Genomic DNA, 21,986 nt, shown 5'->3' with positions numbered 1-21,986 from the left:
AAATCCCTATAAAACTGAAGCTCTCCAGCATTCTCATTGTAAGGACTTTAACATTCAAATGTGGTCCTGGGCTGTTTAGGGAGAATACATCAACCAGCACACAAGAGTCCACACAAAGAGCGGCACACTTCAACAGACAAAGAGGGAAAGGAGAGAGGGCAAGCGCCTTTTTTTCTCCTTCACATGAAGTGTTGTTTGTTCTGGGTGGGTGCAGGGCACCGAGTGGGACGGATGGATGGAGGGAGGGACTGATGGAAGGAGGGGGGGTGGGGGTGTGTGAGGATGAATGGTTATTACACAGTAAGTTGATGCACAAACCGAGGGTGTCTGAGGGTGATAGTGGAGAAAAGAGGGAGGTACACGGGGGGTGTAAAAGATCTTTTGTGAAGGCTGGGAGTTAATCACTTTAGCGGCACACGCCAGTTCTATGGGAGCACATGTTGTACACTGGCTCCCCCGGGGGGAGCAGGAGGTCCCAAAACACACCCACACACACAGAGTTGAATTTCCATGTCAGTTATAATGCAAAGCTGGGTACGGACCAACTAGAAAGACCCACCCCCTCCACAGAACAGTTAGCCGTGGTGATAGTGTGAGGTTTGCATTTGCTGCTGGTTCATTCAAGGGCACACACGCAGACATACACACATATCTACAAGCCTGTTCAATTTCTCCAGGACTGGATAGATGACTCTGCAGAGGCCTTGCTAGAGATGGATGCTTAGATTGACCTGGCAGTAAGTACAATCTATTGTTTCATTACTTCAGTCCCATGTCAGAGGGTGGATGCTTATATCTGAGAGTGATAGTGCCTTCACTAGAGTTTAGATTTAGCGGAAGACATCCAGGCACAGTAGAATAGAGGCAGTCACAGAGACATTTACATCACTAGTACAGACTGGGGGACTGCTTTGTAGGTACAAATTTAACATTAGCAATATCATTACTCAACATTTTCAGTGGCTGTTTACTTTCTATAATATGTTTTGAATTTCATTATGAATGAAACTGAAGCTCTGCTGGAAGACTTTTAACTGGCTATTCGACTCATGGAGTTGTTGCTGATCCGATGTGAGGTCCTGGGACAGGGATGTCGTATGTGTACAGATTATAAAGCCCTCTGAGGCAAATTTGTAATTTGTGATATTGGGCTTTACAAAACAAACTGAATTGAATTGAAAATTGAAAATGCTATTTGGCTTATTTTTCCCTTTCTTGTATTCACATTAACTGTCACTGTCTTATTCTACTGTGGAAAATACTCAAACTTCACCACTTTGTCTCGATGAAAAGTGATCAGCTCTCCCATCAAACACCTCAAGATAATGACACTGACAGCTCTGTGTATCCTTACAAACACCATCGTGCAACCAATGATCATGAATTTGCCTCAAGACAATATCCACCAATATGTGACTTATGGCAGGCCATTAGTTTCTTGCTTTGTTGGTGTGGACATTATAAAATGCTTAAAGGCTGAGGACCAGGTGGTTAGGGGAGCCCACAGGCCTGATCAACCAGTCCCTACTTTTCCCCTGTGGGTTGGAGATCATGACGAGCAGCATCTGGGGTCTGGTTCTCTTTAAAAGAGGGGTGGGGAGAGAAAATAGAGCGCACCACTAGTCCCTCTGTGGATAAACGCACTTGTATTATAAGAAAGAATGTTAACAACATAAATTCAGTCGTGTTCTTTGTTCTTAACCCAATCGTTATTTCATAATTCGAGCCAATCACATTAATAAAAGTCAATATGTATGTGTGGTTATACTGTGTTCAAGTAAAATAGCAAATCCAAAATGTTTGTATGGTGTTATTCAGATGGCATCCCCAGCCAAGTGTTGAGTAGTCTGTAAGTAGCCCAATTGCCAGTTTGTTTAGAGGAAGGGCACCCAAAGGGTTATTTGTCCAATTCAACAGCCCAGCAATCAATCTAGACACACACAGCCAGGCAGAGTGCCAAGATGGACTTCTTTCACTTTGTTTCTTTTGCAAATGTGAACACACCTGCTTCAACACTGCATATCTGCACTCAACAGAACATAATACAACTTAACAACACTAAAACAGCATCAGATGAAACTATGACATGGTTTTGTCCTTTCGTGAAAAAATCTTCTGTTTAAGGATCAAAAGCTAATATTCTCTGTGTTTAATGTGTATTATCCCTTTCTTGCCTTGCAGATGGAACCATTGACAGTTCTTTTCTGGGGTCATGAGCTGGTTCTTCCATTCACTTCTGTGTAACATTACCTCCTGGACTTCAGCCACACCCTCCCCTCACCTATGCCTGCAGGACCATGGGCAGTGTCAGCAGCCTTGTCAACGGCAACAGCCTTAACAGCAAACACTGCATGGCATCTGAACATAGGTCAAAAAAGGGAATATGTCCTCATAGAAAGAGTGGAGGTTGCAGCCTTGACGAGTTACTGAAGTGTGGCTTTACTCAGGGCTCCTCGTCTATGACTCAGCCCTCCAAAGGCCTGTCACACTCCCGGTCAGGTCGAAGTGAAGATTTCTTCTACATCAAAGTATGTGCCATCAGGTGACATTAAAAAACTATCAACTTAGTTTGTAAGAAATATCTTGCACATATATGCCGTTACAAAGCATAACATGTTTATCCTGTTACCTCTAAGGTGAGCCATAAACCGAGGTCAGTGTACCATAGAGGAGCATCAATGGAAGATCACGCAGGTGGAAAGAACAGAGATAGGGAATCAGATGGGCGACTGCAACCCAAACTGCTGCTCATGTCAGGAAAAATGACTGACAGGGTGAGCAAAATATCTATTGTTTCTTCTCTCGTGCTTCACCTAAATGGTAGAGGTAGATAAATTGCCAGTTAGAATTTAAAGGATTAGTATAGCATTTTTGGAAAATATCTATATTTGCTTTCTTGCCACGTGTTAGATAAGAAGATTAATGGCAAATTTACATTCGTACAGTAAATGTGTAGCAGAGCCAGCGTAGGGTTAGCTTAGCTTAGCATAAAGACTGGAAACAAGGGGAAACAGCTAGCATTCACCTATCAGCAATGCTTATATTTGTTTATACTGTACAAAAACAATACTTAATAGGCATATCAGACATTAACTGAGATGATGATGCTGTGTCCATTTGCATTGCCTCATCAAACTTAGTTTTGCAATGCTTTACTTGACTGGAAAAGTTGCTATGGTTATTCTTACAACCATTAGGAGGCTGTGTGGCAAAACTGCGAAAGACTTTGAAAACCTCACAGCAGAGTTGAGGATAAAACATGCTCCGCAGGTAGTTTAATTGGTAGCAGCCATTCCTCATAACCTGTGTTGAACCTTCCCAGCTTATTAATCACCCCCGACCCAGATTAATGACATAAGAATGCCTTGATCTTCTCAGTGAAGTCACTTCTGTGCCAAGAATACATAGGCAAATCGAGTCTCCTTCAATAGCTTTATTCCTCAGGGGCAGGAGGCTAAGAAAGGAGAGGAATAGGAACCAGCGTTATAAGAGAGAAAAGAGAGAGAGAGAGAGATTGGGGGCCAACGATAGTCTGAGGGATAGTAAGAGAGAAGAAAATGAGGAAATGCATCCCAGTCATGAAGTCAGTGAGAAAGAATGCTGAGCTCACAAGCTTTACCCCTTACACTTCAGCAGTAGCTCATATTATTAATATCACAGAGAAGTGCTATTCATCTTTGCCCAGACAGCACATGGGGGAGAGATGTTGGATGCAGAGGGGAGGAGAGGAGGACAGAGAGGAGGGGAGATATGGTACTGCTTGTGACGTTCTTGGACAGCACAGATGGGGCATGGGGAGCATAAGTTCATCTTTTAAATGAGTTTTCTCTTTTATGACAGTCTAGTGAATTTTACTTGCAACTACTGGCTTTTAATACTGCCAACTTGTAGTGAAGCAACCCTGCACGCTTCAGTGGTTCTATTTCTAATATAAAAATACTTGATAAAAAAAAAAAAAAATCTATCCCTTTCATTTGTACAACCTTCCACCAAGTGACAATATGTATATTTGTGAAAAGCCAGTCATTATGATTTTCAAGTTTCAGAATGTGACTCATCTCTGGCTCTCTGTACTCTCAGTATAAGCCAAGAGGAGCCACCGAATATACAATCAAAAATGGGAAGGAGCACCACTGACTATGTGTCATTTCGCTCTTCTAGAACTCTGCTGAGAAGTCATTGGTCCGTTCCACTGCCTTCAAGCCTGTGATTCCCAAGAGTACATCTTCCACAGAGACAGGCCACAACAACCTGGACATCCTTTGTCCTCTGGAGAAAGCAAGGAGCCCCTATAGCAGACAGCAAGACACCTTCTCAGGTCTTTATCCATATCATATTGATAAACTGTTGCCTCAAAATCATAGTATTCAGGTTGAACTACAAATTACGCAACATTAAAATGCCTTCTCTTTTTCTTTTAGGGACTCTCTCAGACTCTGGACGTAACTCTATGTCTAGCTTGCCCACCCACAGCACCAGCGGCAGCCTAAGTGCTTCCACGGTCCCTGTCAGTCACAGTGATGGCAGCTCAGCTCCTGCAAACAGCCTCAACAAGGGTGTACAACCCAATTTCCATACATGGGTCAACGGGAATGGCATTAACCCTGACTGTAGCTACAGGGCTGGTTTAAACTACGCAGAGTTGGCATCTAAGGCTAATGGGGATGCTGGCTCCCCGCTTTGTTCAGAGGAGCCAAGCACTCTCTCTGAAACTGCAGGTGGGATTCGGTCCCCCATTACTACAGATAAGTCACTGATTGAACTTCTGGAACAAAGGCTGCTGGAGAGAGAGACTGAACTGCAGGAGCTACAGGTATCCAGCTGTCACTCAACTCAAATAACAGCATGTACTTTTAATCAAGATCAGTGTGTCATATCACTAGTTAGACTGTAATGAGTTGTCTTCCCCTTACAATAGGTACATTTTGAAGACAAGGAAGCAGACACGTGCCAGCTGTTTGAGGAAAGACAAAGGTACTGTGCTGAGGATATGGAGGGACTGGAGCAGCGCTGCTCCACAAAGCTACGGCAAGTGTCCCAAATGGCTGCAAAAACCCAGCAAGCACTCCAGTTGCAGGTCAGCCAGCTCCAGGTCAGCACACCTCCTCTTTATTAGATTAATCTTCATCCCACCAACTCTTTCCCCTTTTTAATGAATTAAAGGGGAAATATGGAACCTTTTTATGTGGATGTCCAATCAATATTAATGGCAAGTGTAGACAATTGAAGCAAAACATTGCTCAATGCATGCTATATTGACTGAAGAAGCGTGCTGTGCATGCAGTGCCCACATGTACCTGGATGTACATGTTGAGCTCAAGCTTCTGATGCTCGGAAGGTTCCTGTCGGCCATATTGCATGGCTATGAATATGGCTGAATATCCGAGTCAGCCAAAACACTGTAAAATGTTTCCTTGTTCATAACATCCATATTCATATATTGATCATTTTTGGAAACATAGCTAGTTTGCAACACTAGAGTAGAGAACAAGGCCATTCTTATTTTGTTCCCTATCTAGAGCATGTGTGCCAAGAAATCCATGCTGAAATAGCCTGTAATCCTTGCACATGCAACTTTGTCACTTTCACATCAAAATGACGTTGCTGGATTTAGGAAAAACTCAGCTTTCTGGGTCATTATGAGGAATTTATTGCTTCAATCAGCTACATTTACCATCCAAACAAAAGGTGGTGAATTTTCCCTTTAAGAAACAGTATTTTACCTTCATTTCATTTATGAAAAAAAGCATTAGCAGAAGCACATCAATTCCACACCTAAATAAGTAAAAAGATAAATGAACTCTTGTACAGGCAGAGAAGGAGAGGCTTCAAGATGATGTCTCAAAGCTAACCCAAGAGAAGGATCTTATGGAGCTCAGACTCAGGTCCTGTGCGACAGAGAGCACACAGCTCGCGCCGACACTGGAGGAAACTCAATGGGAGGTGAGTCATGAGTCGGGTGATATCAGTTGGTTTTGAAACCTTGTAGCATACAATACAATCGGATACAACCTTGAAGGCTGCAGAGGAGGTGTGGGAACATAATGCTCTTCTATCCCTGGATGAAAAATCACGTGTAATAAGAAACCGAAATCCGTCATAAAACAGTCAGAAATCCATTTAATACATTTTTTTTATATAACCAATGGTTCAAATGACTGTGTGTAATGTGAAAAGGACCAGTAAAAGGGAGGAACCTGCAGAGAATGATCACCAACTCTGCAGTTCTCCTCAACTCAATGGAGCTTTTTAGGATCGTTCAGCTCAGTTTGGGTTTTATGGCCCGCAACTTTACTGTTTGGGTTCATCATCAGACCCGTTTGCAGCTATTTCGCTGCAAACAAACAACTATTAGATCTAAATATTTGTCCGTTGTGTATTCATGTATATGCTGGTAATATGTCCATTTTGTATTTACAGCAGGTTGAGCAGCATGCAGATTGTTTCAGTTATTTAACTCTTTAGCTTGCTTTTGAAACAAGGTGAAAATGTAAAAGTAGTGTTCTCCATGGATTCTATTGTCATATGATATTGTACATATATTTACTAATACTTACTGTCCTTCATGCCATTAATGACCAACGATTCTGCATCTCAGTCACTCTGCTGGGTGGAGTCATTATGGGGAATGCACAAAATCCAAAATAGTAAAAATTTACAGTATATGAAGCTGTGCACATCATTAACAGTATACTAGAGTATTGGTAGATGTTTCCTTTAACTGCCAGTGCGAGGTATATCACATTATTAGTCTGACTGGTTTATCTTCCTAATTATCTTTGTCTGGATGTAGGTGTGCCAGAAGACAGGGGAGATCTCATTGTTGAAGCAGCAACTGAGAGACTGCCAAGCAGACGTCAACCACAAGCTAAACGAGATAGTCTGCCTCAGAGCGTCACTGAAGGAGAACAAAGCAAAGATGGAGACACTCGAGAGACAAAATAAAGACCATGATGACAAACTGCGCTCTCGCACCATCGAGGTTGAGGTTTGTCTTTTCATGATTCAAGTCATTCCACCATGGCATTCAAATAAGGACGTACGAATAAAATAGACACACAGTGCTAATAAGATGAAAGCACTTTGTGTATCTGCTATTAAGTGCTAGTGCTACACTCAACTGTGACCTTCAGACTGTTTTCAATGTCCATGTTTTAGCAGACTTTTATAATCACAGTTTGAAATTGAATAGACCCGGTTACAGCGAGCAAAATAGCCTGCTAAATTGCTGCCAATGTCTGAATAGTTTCCATTTTTATTAAGGTGTGCCAAAATGAACTTCAGCGCAAGAAGAATGAGGCAGATTTGCTGAGAGAGAAAGTGCGCAAACTGGAGGAAGACATTCGGGGAATGAAACAGGATATTGCCATGGCCAAAGAGCGGAGGCTGAAGCAACGTTTACAACTTGAGGCCGATGCCCAGACCCAGGCCTCGGAAAGACCAATCCAAGGCTCTGACCGGGGGGAGGGGGGCAGCGGACACATTGCCACAGAATCACTCCAGAGAGAGGTGGAGAGACTGAAGCAGCAGCTCAGGGAGGAGAAGGACACACAGGAGAGGCTGGCGAACGGCTTTGACCAAGAGAGACTCACGTGGAACAAGGAGAAAGACAGGGTCATCAAGTACCAGAAGCAACTCCAGATCAACTACCTGCAGATGCACAAGAAGAACCAGGACCTCGAGAGGATCCTGAAGGAACTGTCCACTGAACTGGAGAGCCGGACGGAGCTCGGCATGGATATCAACTACAGCTCAGGGTTACAAACGTATGAGGACGTTATTGCAACAGAGATTTAATGGAACGATTAAAGTGAACTGGGCACTTGACTTTTTTTTCACCATAGATATTTATGATATTATAACTGCTGGAGATTATTCACTGCTAAATAGTTGTTTTACAAGGGTTATTTAATAGAATGTGCATACTCAAGAGTATTTAGTTTCCAGGTCACAAAATGTTTTTGTGATGACACTGTTAGTACTTGTTTAAAAGGAAATACACATGTATTTATTGTTTAATTCATTTTTTTTTTTTACCATGTTTACCAACAGGATCACTCTTAGTTTAAATCATGCACACATTTGAAGTTAAAACACCCTTTATTAGTTGCTCAGTGATAGCTGATTTATCCGTTTCATGATTAATTTCCAGTGGTAACAACATAAGCATGATAGGGGCTTAACATCTATCCCTTCCAGCATGGCACATGGCAGTGATGGGTCCTGAACCTTGATAGACTTTGCCTTGTATATTCATGGTACTGTCTGCTCCAACACGGTCCATTCTTAGAGGGGTTGCGCATGGAAAACAGTTTCAACCCACTTTATGAGTTGTTTCAAAACAGTTCACAGGTCATATGATGTAAATATGTCTTATGCCCACACCAATGTAAAAGGGTTTTGCACTTCAAAATACATGTAAAACTAAATGCATTTCAATTCAACAGTGATCATTGTAATCAATATGCACTATAGTGCGGTTGATATATTTTATTATATCATCTGTATGGTCTGGATGAACTCAAACTCAAACCTTATGTTCCTGAGAACATTTCAATGATACAGTAAATTAATTCTGCAAAGCAGTGCCATTACATGTCTCATATCAGGTGCCATGATAGATCATATTACCACTCATAAAATAATCATCACTCCACTGAATAGATGTATCATTGACATATTTAATTATAAATTCAGGCTTGCTGTGTTGATGAGGTCAAACGGTTCTAATTTAATAAATCTATGAACACTTTGAATCGGTGGACAGTGTTACTGCATTGTCTGAGCAAACCTTATGCCATGAACCTCTTCATTCCTGATACATAAATGCACATAATACAGTATATACCAGAGAACACCTCTGACAGATACCAAGGGCAAATGCAAAATGTGGGATTCACTTTCTGTTTTGTGTGGGTTAAGTGAGAAAGAGATTAAACGATGCAGGAAGAATGCAATAAAACTAATACTTTAAGAGAAAAACAAAAGGAAAAAAAAGGGTGATCTCCCAGTATTGCCTATCTATCTCCCTACATCGTCCATCTAACTTTCTGAGAGTTAGCTGGCACTGTTCCACTTGAAGACAAACAATCCCTCCTAGCAGCAGCCCCGGACATTTGGCTCTGTTATTTTGCAGCTATTCCACCTCCCACAAGAGCAAAGTAGTTTGTGAAGCAAAAGTTTACCTACTCCACCCACTCAATACTCAGGGGCTCACATAGACTATCAGGCAGAAATATATGCACACACTGTGCTGGTCAAGAATGTGTGGCCATCTCTGTAATGAGGCTGCATTAGATTGCTCAGCTACCCACCATTACCACAGCAGGCCAGGAGAGATTTGGAGGTACACAGCCTATATGGTTGTGTAAGGTGAGGTGCTGTAAACGGGGGCACTCAAACGCAAAATAAGTGATATGTGTTTTACAACCCTTACTCTGGTCCTTAGTACAGAGAAGTCGTCAAATATGGAAACAGCAAAAGGACAGTTGTAGACATGGCACTGGTGAAACATTCTTGGAATTCAATTTATGAAATCAAACGCTTGTAGATCAATGGGCAACAAATCTTCACTGAAACAAACAGGGATATAATTGGAAATGAGTTCCAACATGCTAGGGTGCAAACGCACGTTATTTAAAAATCAGCAAATGTCTGTAATTTGTGCATCAGTATACTCGTTCTTACACTAAAACGCTGTTTATCTAAACAAGTGAATTTGACATCAATCTCAGGAACTAGTATTGTTCATTCAGGCTCTTTTTGACAGAGGAAGACGATGGTCCGAACCAAACATCAACAAACATATTAATCTGCGTTGTGTTAGCTTTAAATGATTGCTACAACTGTATTTTAGCTCTTGGATTGGTAAATGGTTCATGGGTGATTACTTTGGATTGATTACACCACAGCACAAAAGACATTACTGCGGTTATAAATATTTAGAGGTATTGGATTATGAACAAATAACAGTTTGTTAAACTACTCTTTTATTGCACAACTTCACAAGCAAATGCTGGATTTATAAATAAATATGAATGCTGTTGATATATATTCAAAGCTGTCTTCCACTGCGCTCTTTGTCAATCCCTCATTATCATTCTCCATTCCTCTTGGACTTAAATAATGAGGATTGTTTTCCTACCTCACCTAATCATCTAATTTTGGCCTTTATAGTGTTTCCTTCCTCATCCAGCAGCTCTTTCCAGCTCATCTTCTGTCATTACTAAGCAGATTGGACCAAATCAAAACTGAAATCAAATTAAAGCTCATTGTCAGTGTGCGTGGCTCCGTTACTGACATGAATGGAAGACCACACAGAAAAGATAACAAGAAATTAAAAGTCGCTGGTTTGACATGAAAGAAAACAATGGAGCTGACTGGATGAAGGGATTCCTTCCTCGAAGTAGCCAAACAATAAACATCACAGACACTTACAGTGTATACAACACACATAGATCCTTGCTGCAATATCGTCATGTGCTTTATGCATATAGCTGAACATACGTTTTGGCCCAGCAGATGCCTCGGTGCGATTGGGAAGCCGTCAGAAGACACGGGGTGATAATTTAGCCCTGCCCTGCAGTGACATGATTATAATGCACTCATATCCTGCTGTGATTCTCCTGATCGGCTGACAGTCCAGCACAAAAGGGCCTGAATTCATTAGTAATGGGGAGGCGCGTTTGCAAACCTTTTCAACATGCAAAAAAGCCATCTCTGCTTAAATATTCAAAGCAGACAAATGTAATACATTCACAATTTGAACTATTGTGAATACATATAAAAGTGTTCTCCCATGAAAAGGGAGTTTGCGCTTCATTTGATGGCCGGACCCTGACCTCTAACGTTATAATAAATATTCCATACCTGTAAATAATAGATGAGTCAATAACACTGTATCAGTTTCTACCTTGCCCTCATTAGTCATTATACACTCACATACTCAAATGTGCTCTATCCCAGCCATACCCCAAAGCAATTAGTTGCTCTAATATCAGGGGGGCTGGTTATTCAGGCATTTATTTCATATTTGTATTGGTTTATTTGGAGCCCTGCATGCAGACCAAGCTACAGCAAACAGCCTCAGCAACTCCCCAAGCTCCTCCATAGTCAGCAAAGTAATTGGGGAGGGAGTCCCAAAGGGTCCTCGCACACTGCAGAACCCTTTGCTACCGACAAGTTGAAATGGCAATAGAGGTAGGATTCAGTTTGTGTGTGAGTGTGTGAGTTTGCATGTGTGGAGGATTTAAGTACAGGAGGTGGCTGGAGTACTTTGTGAATAGACCCGCAGTCTTTTGAGACTTGCTGGTTGGCTGGGTAACCATCTGGTTGCCCAACCCCCCAGCTGCATTCTCATTTCTATGGGGATGTCAAATTCTGCTCATTGGGGGGCTGTCCGGATGCCAATTTATGCCCCAACTGCTCAACATTTGTTAATTAACTCCATCTCTCACAGAGAGAGAAATTTCCTTTCCAAGTAATTCCAACATTCATTCCAATCCAACTCTTTTATTCAAAAGCTTAGCCAACTATCAGCTTGTGAAATTAGCTAGGAACAGTTGAATGTGCAATGAAAAGCCCCGTGAGTGAATCCATAACATTAAATAAGCACAAACACAGGAAATTAGTTCAACCTAATTTCAGAATTTGAGGGCATATTTTAAGATTCACGATAGCTTTCAACAACAGTATATGCTTTGTTTGCAGTTGCAATCTCACTGATAAGATTAAGATGATACCATTCTTTTTTGTTTTTTTTCCGTTTAGACATGCATTAATTGAATAATGCATGTCAGATGAGATATCAGATTCTAAGTTGTTGACAGTGAGCGTGCGTGTTATCTAAACGGAATATAATAATGAAATCTACTGATATTTACACTGGTTAAATAATGCCACACACACACACACACACACACACACACACACACACACACACACACACACACACACACACACACACACACACACACACACACACACACACACACACACACACACACACACACACACACACACACACACACACACACACACACACACACACACACACACACACACACACACACACACACACACACACACACTCAAGTGTGTACATTTTGTACACTGATTCTGTGCACTGAGACAAAGTGATCATATCCTGAATTGATGATAAAACGAAGGTGGGTTGCATTGCTTCCATTTAGCTGAAAAAAATAAAGACAAGTAATTGTTTAGTAGTTTATGTTAACTAATTTTTAGAATTTACAATTATTTTCATTTCGACTTACCAAGATAGTATTTGACTGAAGATGTCCTTCTGTTTGTTTAAATTCTACAAGACATCAGTTCGTTAATACAAATGTAAATTCGTAAGCATCAAAACCAAATGTGTTGACCAATGATACTCCAGATGGAAGTTCCTCTTACCTTGCTCGGTAACAGACTCAAATTGAGAGGCATTTTGTGAGGAGTTCTTTTCTATCTTTAGATGCTTGACTGCAAAAGAAAAACACACAACCAGATATCTATAATGTGTTTTGACTACTACTGATCAAAACTAAAACTACAGAGTCCCAGAGCATTTTAGCCTCAACCTAATCTCAATACAAATTTGCCAGAGTGAAAAGATTGCGAGGCGATACAGAAGCTTATCAGACATGCATACTAGATGCCCTTTAGTTTAAGAATGTGTAACGGTTGTAATGGGTATGTTACTTTCAAATATAAATCATGATCCAGCTGTTAACGTAACATTGTATGTTGACGACTATAGCGACACATAATCAACCAATACAAATAGCTATATATTGATAAAATTAGCAATAATATCTTTCTAGTTTTGATCAGTTAATTGAAAGACGAAGCATTACACCACCCGTGTTTACACTACAGACAATAATACTTTGCTTGATTTCTGAAACAATAAATGTGACCATGTGTGGCCCCTTCACGGCCTCCGTACCATTATAGCTGTCCACTGTCACTGCGGACACCTGCGTGGATTCAGCAAAGCGAACGATGACCTCTTGAGGAAACATCCCGGTTGACATCCAAAACGTGTTCGTGTTTCTGGGTCAAAAGGGACAAACACATTGCGATCCAACGGGTTTGAGATTCCGCTGAATACAATCAACACCTGGCATCAACTTTCACAAACAAATGGTGGACACTGACCCGTCAGTGATGTTTTCCGGCGGGTGATTCTCATCGCTGGAAGAAGCGACGACAACTTTTGCACCCGCAGAACTTAAAGCGGAATCGATCATCTTCAGTGACTCACACGACAACGAGTGTGATTTCCGGTGCCGTCTGGTTAAAACGAAGAAATAGCAGCGGTGTCGACAACAAGACACCACGGTCTGTTTTGTTTACGGGTCTTGGAGAAGTTACTGCTGCCAACCCAACCGCCGAGTCGCGAGATATAAACGTCACGCCGTCGGCAGCGCGTCACCGCTTCCGACGCACGTTGCTCGTTAGTTGTTTAGCAATTAGCCGTGAGCAGTGCAACTTACACATCTACAAATGGCGAATGGATGCAAAGACGTGTTGTTTTCACGTGGAGGTGGACAGGTTAGTGCCGACGCACGAGAGAGCTCAATATGACAAAACGCACACGCGCACACTTTTGTTTAACGCTTTATATTTGGTTGGATGGCTGAGCTAGGAAGCTAAGCTACAAACCAGCGATGCCTTCGGCTTCGTCCGGTAACAAAGACAAAAGCAATTGTAACAAATGAAACCAGAAATCCACAGTATACCTGACGTGTTTGTGTAGTCGAGATATCGCTCTATTTTTATCTTCCAATGTCTTGAAAGGCATCAATGGAGCTTTAACTGTAGCTGCTCATAGATGTTGCCCTCACTGTAGCATCCCTTCCACAGTAAGTTAATTAAATTCAGTTTATTTTGTATAGCCCAAAAACACAAATTACAAATTTGCCTCAGATGGCTTTACAATCTGTACACATACGACATCCCTGTCCCAGGACCTCACATCGGATCAGGAAAAACTCCCAATTAAACAGAAAAAAGTCAGTAAGCATGTCAGGTCTATGGTAAGAGAGGTCAGTTCAACTGCAAACAATTCACTTGGCTCATTGTAAGATAGATCAAACCAAGAGTAAGAGTACACGCTATTTCTTGCATAATTTCTGTCATGCTTTGCTTTGTTTGTGGAATACAGGTGAAAACATGCATCTTTCATTTGCAGAGGCACTTAATCTGCTCTCTTTTTCCAGAGTGACGATTCAGATATATGGGATGACACAGCATTGATAAAGGCATATGACAAGGCTGTTACATCGTTCAAGGTAAAATAGGTGCCTTGCAGTATGTGTGCATGCAAAATGTTTGCTTTTTCCACTCATGTTCTGCTCATGGTTTGTGTGCCAGACTGCCCTTAAGGGCGAAGAGGCGCCGGAGGCCTCCAAGAAAAACCTGCCAGGAAAAAAACGCAAGAACAACAAAAAGAACCAAAGCAGGAAAAGAACGAATGCAGCCGCAGATAAAGAGGTGAGTAATGCACATTTAAGAATACAGATGAATGTACAGGAATTAGGCTTATTTTATATCTTATTTTATTGACAGTTTATAGGTGTCTCAAAGACGGCATTGAAATCAACATCATACACATTTTAATAATCTAAATTTGTGGTTGGTAAACCCACTTTGTTATTCTCGATTTGGTTACCTTCAGACAGGAAGACAACCAAAATAGTACGGTTATAGTCATGGTTACACTTTGTTATGTTGTGTCACAGTGGCAGGTTGGGGACCCGTGCAGTGCGTACTGGTCAGAGGATGGCCAGCTCTATGCAGCCACTATCTCCTTCATAGACGAGAAGAGAAGCACTTGTATCGTTGTTTACACAGAATACGGCAACGAGGAGGAGCAGAACCTTGAAGACTTACTTTCAGAGATCTCTGAGGCTGATGAAGAAACAAATACCAAGGTAGCGGTGCAAGTACATTGTTTTATTTATATTTATGAAATGCAATATATGTTGTCTATTTATTTAGATTGTATTTATTTTTACTTATGCTAGTAATGTTTACATAATTACCTCTTTATTTAACAGGGTAATGGTGATATACATTGCATCCTCAATTTGTAGATGGCTCACCAACTTTATATTGTGCTTACTGTGAACAGGAGCTGGTATTTTTTCATTAAAAAAATAATCTGGAAATGAGCTAACACAGACCTAGTAATATTTCTACAACTTTTACTCAATGGAAACAGCCAGTATCTGTCTGATGCAGTCCACCCAAGGTTATGTATTTTACTCTGCAAATATACACGCCACAAATGAGAGAGAACAAAATTAACAGCTTGTGAGTAAAAGGAAACTAAGTGATACACAAGTTACCTCTTAACATGCTGTCAAACATTTGTTATGTTAGGTTTGTTTTTATGTGAACACTATAGACTGAACATAATAGTAGATACTTACTGACATATGAGGTCAGTTGAGGCAAATATTCTTGATTTTAATCCAAATCCTGGAAAACAATTTATGTCACACTGTACTCAATCCAAGGATTACGTTTTATGTGAGTAAATTACACATTTAGTTATGAATAACTTCATATTATTTTAGTTCCCTTTACCTACCTATTTGAATATTTATTCAGAAATTTCCCTTTGTGAAGTCTCCAAGTACAGAAAATGACAAATTAAGGCTAAAATAATATGTCTCTTTAACTCTGGTAAAGGAGGCAGAATCATCAACAGAGGAAAGTGACAGGTCAACCACACCAAACCATCACAAACAACAGCCACACAGTAAACCCCAGAAGTCCAAGGCCCATAAAGAACCCCCTCCTATGCGGGCTCCTGGTTTCCCTGGGTTTCCTCCAGGTCCTCCTCCCATGCATGCTTTCCGACGGGTAAGAAGAAAGACCTCTTACCTCCTTTCCTTGTAGTCAGCAAACAAAATGAACTGGTAATAGACTATTTTCATACATAGTTTAAAATGTTAGGATTGAAACGTGTAAGACTTCATGAATTCCGTGTGAATGTTAGGTTGTTGGTGGAGCAAAATGAAATATAAACAAACTGTTTACAATGTGAACAAACAAATTAGAGTATAAACAACAACAACAACCTCTCAAGAGGATTGGATTGCAATGAATTTAAATGGCATGTATGTTACAAGGTCTAGCCTCTGTATTAATGTAATTCTGTATAAAGTTATGAAAGAGGAATAGTAAAATATGTTTTTAAAATAATTTTTTTATCTTAAGCCTTTTTTACAGGTTGCAAATTATATATATTTATATATTTTTGTATGGAAGTTGGTGAGATTACAAGAATCGAATGAGCCTCAGACGGCACTTATTCAGGGAGAGTTCACTGAAGAGGGATGTTTAAGCCATTAACCTCCCATTCACGCAAAATTAGTTCAGTGTGTTTTCAACTGCTTTCTTTTTTCAATCTTCTGTGTTCTCTACCAGGGAGGAAGCCGACGATCTGGTGGTCACGGTCCTGTACCTCCTCCCTGGCCTCCCATGATGCCTTTTGGTCCACCAGTGAGTTAGAATAGATTCCTGTACACAAATTGCAAAAGCTGCAGTAAATACAGTATTTTAGCATTTGGGTTTGCAATCAAGATGTCAAAAACACATTTACTCACTCAGCTGGTAAATTGAGAAACCCCTGTCAACGTAGCGTGTTATTGATCGACAACAAATATTGTCAGCTTGCCGCATCTGCATTGTGATCACACTCTCTCTGCCTCAGATGATCCCTCCACCTCCGCCTATGAGCCCTGACATGGTGGATGATGAAGCTTTGGGCAGCGTGCTCATCTCCTGGTACATGAGTGGATATCACACGGGATACTACTTGGTATGTGCACAGACGCTAACTGATTCATTATAAGCTATAAAAGGAATGTGTGTATTTACAGGTTCAGTCTCTTGCATTATGTAGTGAAGAGCAGTGGGCATGTATGGTAATTTGGACTCAGTTACTTAATTATCGCTGTTATTCTTCTTGGCTAGAAGAGCCTTTTTCATCAAATGCCTCCAGCTGCATAATGTGTGTGAGTCCTTGATTTTTAGAAGGAAAGCTATGTTAACATATTCTCTTTTACAGGGGTTGAAACAAGGACGCAAAGAAGCTGCCAATTGGACGAAACTGCACCACAAATGAAATGAGCAACTCAATATTTCATAGTTTTAGGTTCTCAGGGCGTGACCTGGTGCAGCAGCCATCTGCTGTCTGTTGTGCCTGATGCGTGTGTTTCTTGTTTCAATGAAATGTTATAAACTAAGTGTACATGCTATGAGTTTATCGTAGCTCAAGGAGGAGAGTTTTGTATTCTTTGTAAATAGATTAAATAAAGGCTATCGGAACACAGTTGATTGCTTGCTTTTTGTTTTTATTGCACTGTAACATAGAGGCGCTGTTGTCAAATTTAAACTTTATTGGGCAGCAGATGTGTGTAATTATTCCTCATAAATATGTTTCTCATTTGTTTATCTAATTGGAAAAAGAAATAAAGGTTAATCAAATGTCTATGTGACAGACTTAATGTGATGTGTGGTTGTAATGGCAAGTAATGTCCAGCAGAAGTCAGACTAGTATAATGTATTCATGTTTTAGGACAATGTGTCATTAACACTTACTGGTTAGGTACCTGTCCAGATGCACTGCGAAAACACTCATTGCTTCTAATTGTGTGTCTGCTGTACATTTGTGTCTGTTGGCATGCTAAACATGTGATTTACAAGCCAGACTTGAGTCTCTGGCACCTTCCAAGCAGTCAATTCAGAGAAGTGAGTGCTCGCACATGTTTGAGTTCTCTTTCTCTCTTTTTCTTCGCTGAGGTGTTTCCCTGCCCACAACCCAAAATAGGATTGCATCCATCATAATGTTGCTGTTACACATAAGATGGGTGCATATTCAGGGTGATAAATGGGCAAGGCTGCAACTACAGACGGCGTGACTCATTGTCGTGCAGATAAAAAAAAATATTCTTAAACGAGACATATTTTGTCTTCGCATCCTTTACACTTGACAAGCTCAGATTTTCAAGCTTTAAATGCAGATAAAGGGGCCAGAAAACATAGAGGTGTTTAAATACCATTGGGGTAGATACACCAATGTTGGATGATTTTTTTTTTCATGGTATGCTTGTTTGGAATGAGAACGTGAGATTAATTACTGTCTTGATAACTTTGCGTCTGTAGACCCGTTATTTATTTTCCAGAGTAGTCCTGAAAACTGATCCTGGAATGTTGCAAATGTAATAATGTAACAACAGTAGAGGAAGTAGGGTAATAGTTACTGTATGTATGTATATTTAGAATATAGAAAACCACATGTAATTACAGTGGGATCAGCCACAATCATTCTGCTGAGCCTGTAGCGCTTTTATTCCATAAAAAGGAAACCGAATAGATGTCCCATATTTCTTATACTGGTGATTTACTGCCAGTATACACCCACTTCTCTGATTCTAAACTGGTGGGCAATTGATCAGAAACTGTATGTGTCTGTGAAGCAAGAGAGAGAATCAATAGGATTTTGGGGTTCCATCATGTAATGGCATGATTGTCTCCTGTTGTTTGTCTCATGTGATCTTCCTCCAGCTGCTCCATTTCTCTTTGAGTGAAGGGCGGCCCCTTTGTTTGTGTACTGACTGTGGTCGGCACTTTATAGTCCACTGTGACTGCTGTTTTTGATTCTGTCACTTTTGTTTTGTCCTGTTTGTGTGGGCAAAAGAGAGAAAAGAAGAAAAGTAACGGGAGAACATGTAGTTTGTGGGATTTGCAAATAGAATATGCACTATAAACGAGGGGTGATGAACCAGACCTATCTTTTCCCCACAGATGGATTTAAAATCTGCCACGGCAAAGCCTGCACATAAGCCCCATGCTTGCCTGACTCTGCTTCAAACTGAGCTGCCCAAAGGGCTCGATGGAGCCCAGCGAGGAGTTAAAAGGGGGTCAAACCTATAGCTTGGGAAAGTAGTGCTCCCCTCTGTGACTGTCTACCCCCAACTGTCCAGAGTGGCATGAGGCATGTAAACATAATCTGCATTTCACATAGTCCCTTTTAGGAAACCGACAGACATCCAAGGGGGATCACATTGTTGCACGAGTTACAGCGCCTTCAGCTATTTACTCACACTCCCAACATTAACAAACATCCTGCTTTTAAATAAGAGACTTGGGGGGGGGGGGGGAGATTAGAGAAACTGGCTACACAAGCTCCTTTCCCTTTTATCATATGACCGAGCACCAAACACTCATTACAGAACTATAGACAACATATGTTTAAGATTGTGTTGTTAGCGCCTTTAACCCATTAAGAGAGAAGAGTAGGCATGTTCTATGCTAAATCACTGGATGTAAGTATGGGAGACCTTGTTATAGAGTAAGCATAGCGCACTGAATTGGTTAAAATATGTAAAATGCAACACTATCTATATATTGTTTATGTTTCGAAGAACACAAACAAGATTTTATAATTGATAGACAGAAAACAGATTGCCGTATCAAGGCTTTTTATGACAAAACATGCTCACCATCACAACACAATACCATAATGCTGGACAGTGGGTTTGAAAAGTTAATTGCCTACCCAGTGTTAATTAAAGCAGTAAATAGTAGGAAAACTAGAGTGAACAATGTCTTGCCATTACACATACGTTGATGTAGACTTTATATTAATGCATTCATTTCCAGCCTTGCAACACTAAAGGCTTTTAAAGAGATGATTGGCTTTTGTGTCTTCGGATTCCTCTCTCTTTTAATACACTTTATTTGAATAGTTTCTGGTGGTACAGTAGTTCATGGTTGGGGTTACATAGCATCTGAATGTACATAGATAACTAGAGCTCTGTTGAACACTGGCTTCTTCTTCGAGGTTAGTTATTGTAATATCTCTGAACTGAAATGAGTTTTTTTATTGAAGCATTTTATAAAAAATGTGCAACGCCAGTGTGCGTGAGGATCTGATCTACATCTACCATGAGACCAGGGTGGATAATTCATGACTCGAAAGGTCATGAATTGGATGTGAGACCCAGTGTCTGGAAAAAATGTGCCTTCTTGTGGGACTAGACTAAGTGTTGTGGTTTCATCTAGGCTAGGACTACCCAGCAAACCCTTGTCTCTCTCAATGTGGATGTGACCTCTGCCTCTGAGAGACTGATCCTTTATTACTTTTTGACCTTTCAGAATTACACTCACAGCAGGTCCAGTGAAGTCCTGGTGCAGCCACAGAGCATGATTCACGTTCATGCCCTGCTAATAAAATGTTGTACCATGAAAGCAAAGCTCATTCCATATTAGTATTAAAGAAATAGGGATTCTCAAAGACCAAAGAGTAGCAAAAGAATATCACCTGAAACATATTAAAAGTTCCTGGTCCTATGAAAGGTCAAGATACTTGATGTACATGGCATGTTCTTTATGTGATAATCCACCTGGACCCACTGGGGGATCCATCATTCAAAGGCACATTAACTTTGCCAAACATCACCATATGTATTATGGTGAAGGCCCCAAGCTCTCCAACAGTATCAACCATGTCAGGTTAGAATCTAGCTTCTCTTTTTTTCATTCAATGGAGCAGTACAGCTATAAAAAGGGCATCATGCACTACAATAACTGTTAAAGAACCTTTCATGCATACATTTAGCCAATTTAAACCAAATATAACTGAAATGATGTACAGATCTACAGTGTGGAATAATGCTCTCACATTGAATTAAAATCATTTTTTAAAATCATTTTAATTTAAAACTTTTAAATACCAGGCGTTTAAATTGGAAACCACATTTAACAATCAGCCCAAACTGTTTATAAGTTGACATAATAATATGGAACTACAATTCAAAGTCAGAGTAGGCTACATTCCTAAAAAAAAAGTGGTAGTAATCCTTTTTGGATTTTATACATTTTCAAAGTAATAATTATCGCAGGGTATTTCATCACAGGGTAAAAAACAGGTGTAATTGATAGTGTTGATTATGGTCCACATCTATATGTGTCACAGTCAACCCAGTGAGACAGCATGCATAATACCAGGGCCCCGGCCAACCTAAATTAAACAAGGCCATAATTAATGTCATTAATTACACCTGTGTTACCCTTGCAATAACATGTCAAAATGGCCGCTGGCCTATAAAGGCTACACATGCTTCATTCATCTCGACCACAGACGTTTACAACTTCGCAACAGGACACCGCTGCTCGGCATTCTCCGCCAGTAGGGGTCTCCGGAGACAGGACGGAGCACAGTGAGGTCCCAGCTCCACCGCGTGGGGTGTCACCGTGTCACTCACTGCTGCACGCGCAAGGGGCAGTGTTTGGGAAAGTGAAAAGTCAGCTGTGAAGCCAGGCTCCGTGAATCCTTTTTGTTCTTTTTCTTCCTGCGAGTGGACTTGTTTCAGTCTCGGTCCCACATGAGAGGAAAACGTCAGAGTCTGATTTGTGCGCGTGCCTTAATCTCTCGGGAGTTCTCCTGTGGCGGGGCCGGCTTGTGTTGGGGCACTTTTTCGAGGCGATTCCTCCCAGTTTAAGTTCGGCTAATAAAGCTAGATAACACGCTGTGCACAGGATTATCTGTGAAGTAGAAAGCAGAGACGATGTTTTGCCGAAATCAAACAGCAAGAGCAACCGTTGCCCGCGGCTCTGCCCTTGAAATGGAGATACGGCGAGGGAAGTTCAGAAAGAGCGTTTTCCTGGACACATCACAGGTAGACCAGATATCACCAGCTTATACATACACACACACACACACACACTCTGGGGGATTCTCTGTTTACAACTTGGACTGATCCCTCTCCCTCTGCAAACTAACTTATTAGCGCACATGAATCTTGTTTTGAAGGCGTTTGTGTGTACACTGCTTTGCTTTGTGTGATATTTTAATTATACTGCCCAGGAGAGCTCTGCTTTTGCGTTCACGTCCTCTAATTTAAAGCTCTCAATTGTAACATTTTCATACTACTTAGCATTTCAATTTCCTCGAAACAAAAATA

At 40.8% G+C, this 21,986-nt stretch overlaps 4 protein-coding genes across 6 annotated transcripts in view; 3 read left to right on the top strand and 1 right to left on the bottom strand.

Moving 5' to 3' along the window:
* Positions 1 to 547: 547 nt before the first annotated feature.
* Positions 548 to 9,314, top strand: lzts1 (leucine zipper, putative tumor suppressor 1). Of its 2 annotated transcripts, XM_034541195.1 has the most exons (9): positions 548 to 737; positions 2,182 to 2,528; positions 2,637 to 2,774; positions 4,162 to 4,318; positions 4,422 to 4,813; positions 4,919 to 5,092; positions 5,812 to 5,943; positions 6,794 to 6,988; positions 7,264 to 9,314. In XM_034541195.1, exons 2-9 carry the CDS (start codon positions 2,298 to 2,300, stop codon positions 7,795 to 7,797), a joined length of 1,953 nt encoding a protein of 650 aa, XP_034397086.1. In that variant the 5' UTR covers positions 548 to 737; positions 2,182 to 2,297; the 3' UTR covers positions 7,798 to 9,314. The 2 variants fall into 2 exon arrangements, with proteins under 2 accessions (XP_034397086.1, XP_034397087.1); XM_034541196.1 differs by lacking the exon at positions 548 to 737 and having other exon boundaries at positions 2,474 to 2,542.
* Positions 9,315 to 11,004: 1,690 nt separating this feature from the next.
* On the bottom strand, positions 11,005 to 13,401 carry hspb11 (heat shock protein family B (small) member 11). The gene is made up of 5 exons (XM_034541202.1): positions 13,162 to 13,401; positions 12,950 to 13,056; positions 12,415 to 12,483; positions 12,276 to 12,319; positions 11,005 to 12,191 (listed from the first exon to the last, which is right to left on the bottom strand). The coding sequence occupies exons 1-5, from the start codon at positions 13,251 to 13,253 to the stop codon at positions 12,090 to 12,092; spliced, it is 414 nt and encodes a 137-aa protein (XP_034397093.1). The 5' UTR covers positions 13,254 to 13,401; the 3' UTR covers positions 11,005 to 12,089.
* Positions 12,959 to 17,353, top strand: smn1 (survival of motor neuron 1, telomeric). 2 transcript variants are annotated; one of them, XM_034541201.1, is made up of 8 exons: positions 12,959 to 13,557; positions 14,226 to 14,297; positions 14,380 to 14,499; positions 14,748 to 14,939; positions 15,703 to 15,876; positions 16,444 to 16,518; positions 16,730 to 16,837; positions 17,087 to 17,353. In XM_034541201.1, the coding sequence occupies exons 1-8, from the start codon at positions 13,510 to 13,512 to the stop codon at positions 17,141 to 17,143; spliced, it is 846 nt and encodes a 281-aa protein (XP_034397092.1). In that variant the 5' UTR covers positions 12,959 to 13,509; the 3' UTR covers positions 17,144 to 17,353. The 2 variants fall into 2 exon arrangements, with proteins under 2 accessions (XP_034397092.1, XP_034397088.1); XM_034541197.1 differs by having other exon boundaries at positions 13,388 to 13,557; positions 14,748 to 14,942.
* A 3,917-nt stretch (positions 17,354 to 21,270) lies between these two features.
* Positions 21,271 to 21,986, top strand: part of rtkn (rhotekin) — a 50,925-nt gene continuing 50,209 nt past the window's right edge. Inside the window, exon 1 of the mRNA XM_034541103.1 lies at positions 21,271 to 21,701. Coding sequence (XP_034396994.1) covers positions 21,591 to 21,701 — 111 coding nt within the window. The 5' untranslated portion in view covers positions 21,271 to 21,590. The remainder of the gene's footprint in view (positions 21,702 to 21,986) is intronic.

The sequence above is a fragment of the Cyclopterus lumpus genome, chromosome 9 (genome assembly GCF_009769545.1).
Source record: "Cyclopterus lumpus isolate fCycLum1 chromosome 9, fCycLum1.pri, whole genome shotgun sequence".
Classification (NCBI taxonomy): Eukaryota; Metazoa; Chordata; class Actinopteri; order Perciformes; family Cyclopteridae; genus Cyclopterus; species Cyclopterus lumpus.
The sequence above is the reverse complement of the archived record's forward strand: the minus strand, read 5'-3'. Positions and strand labels throughout refer to the sequence as shown.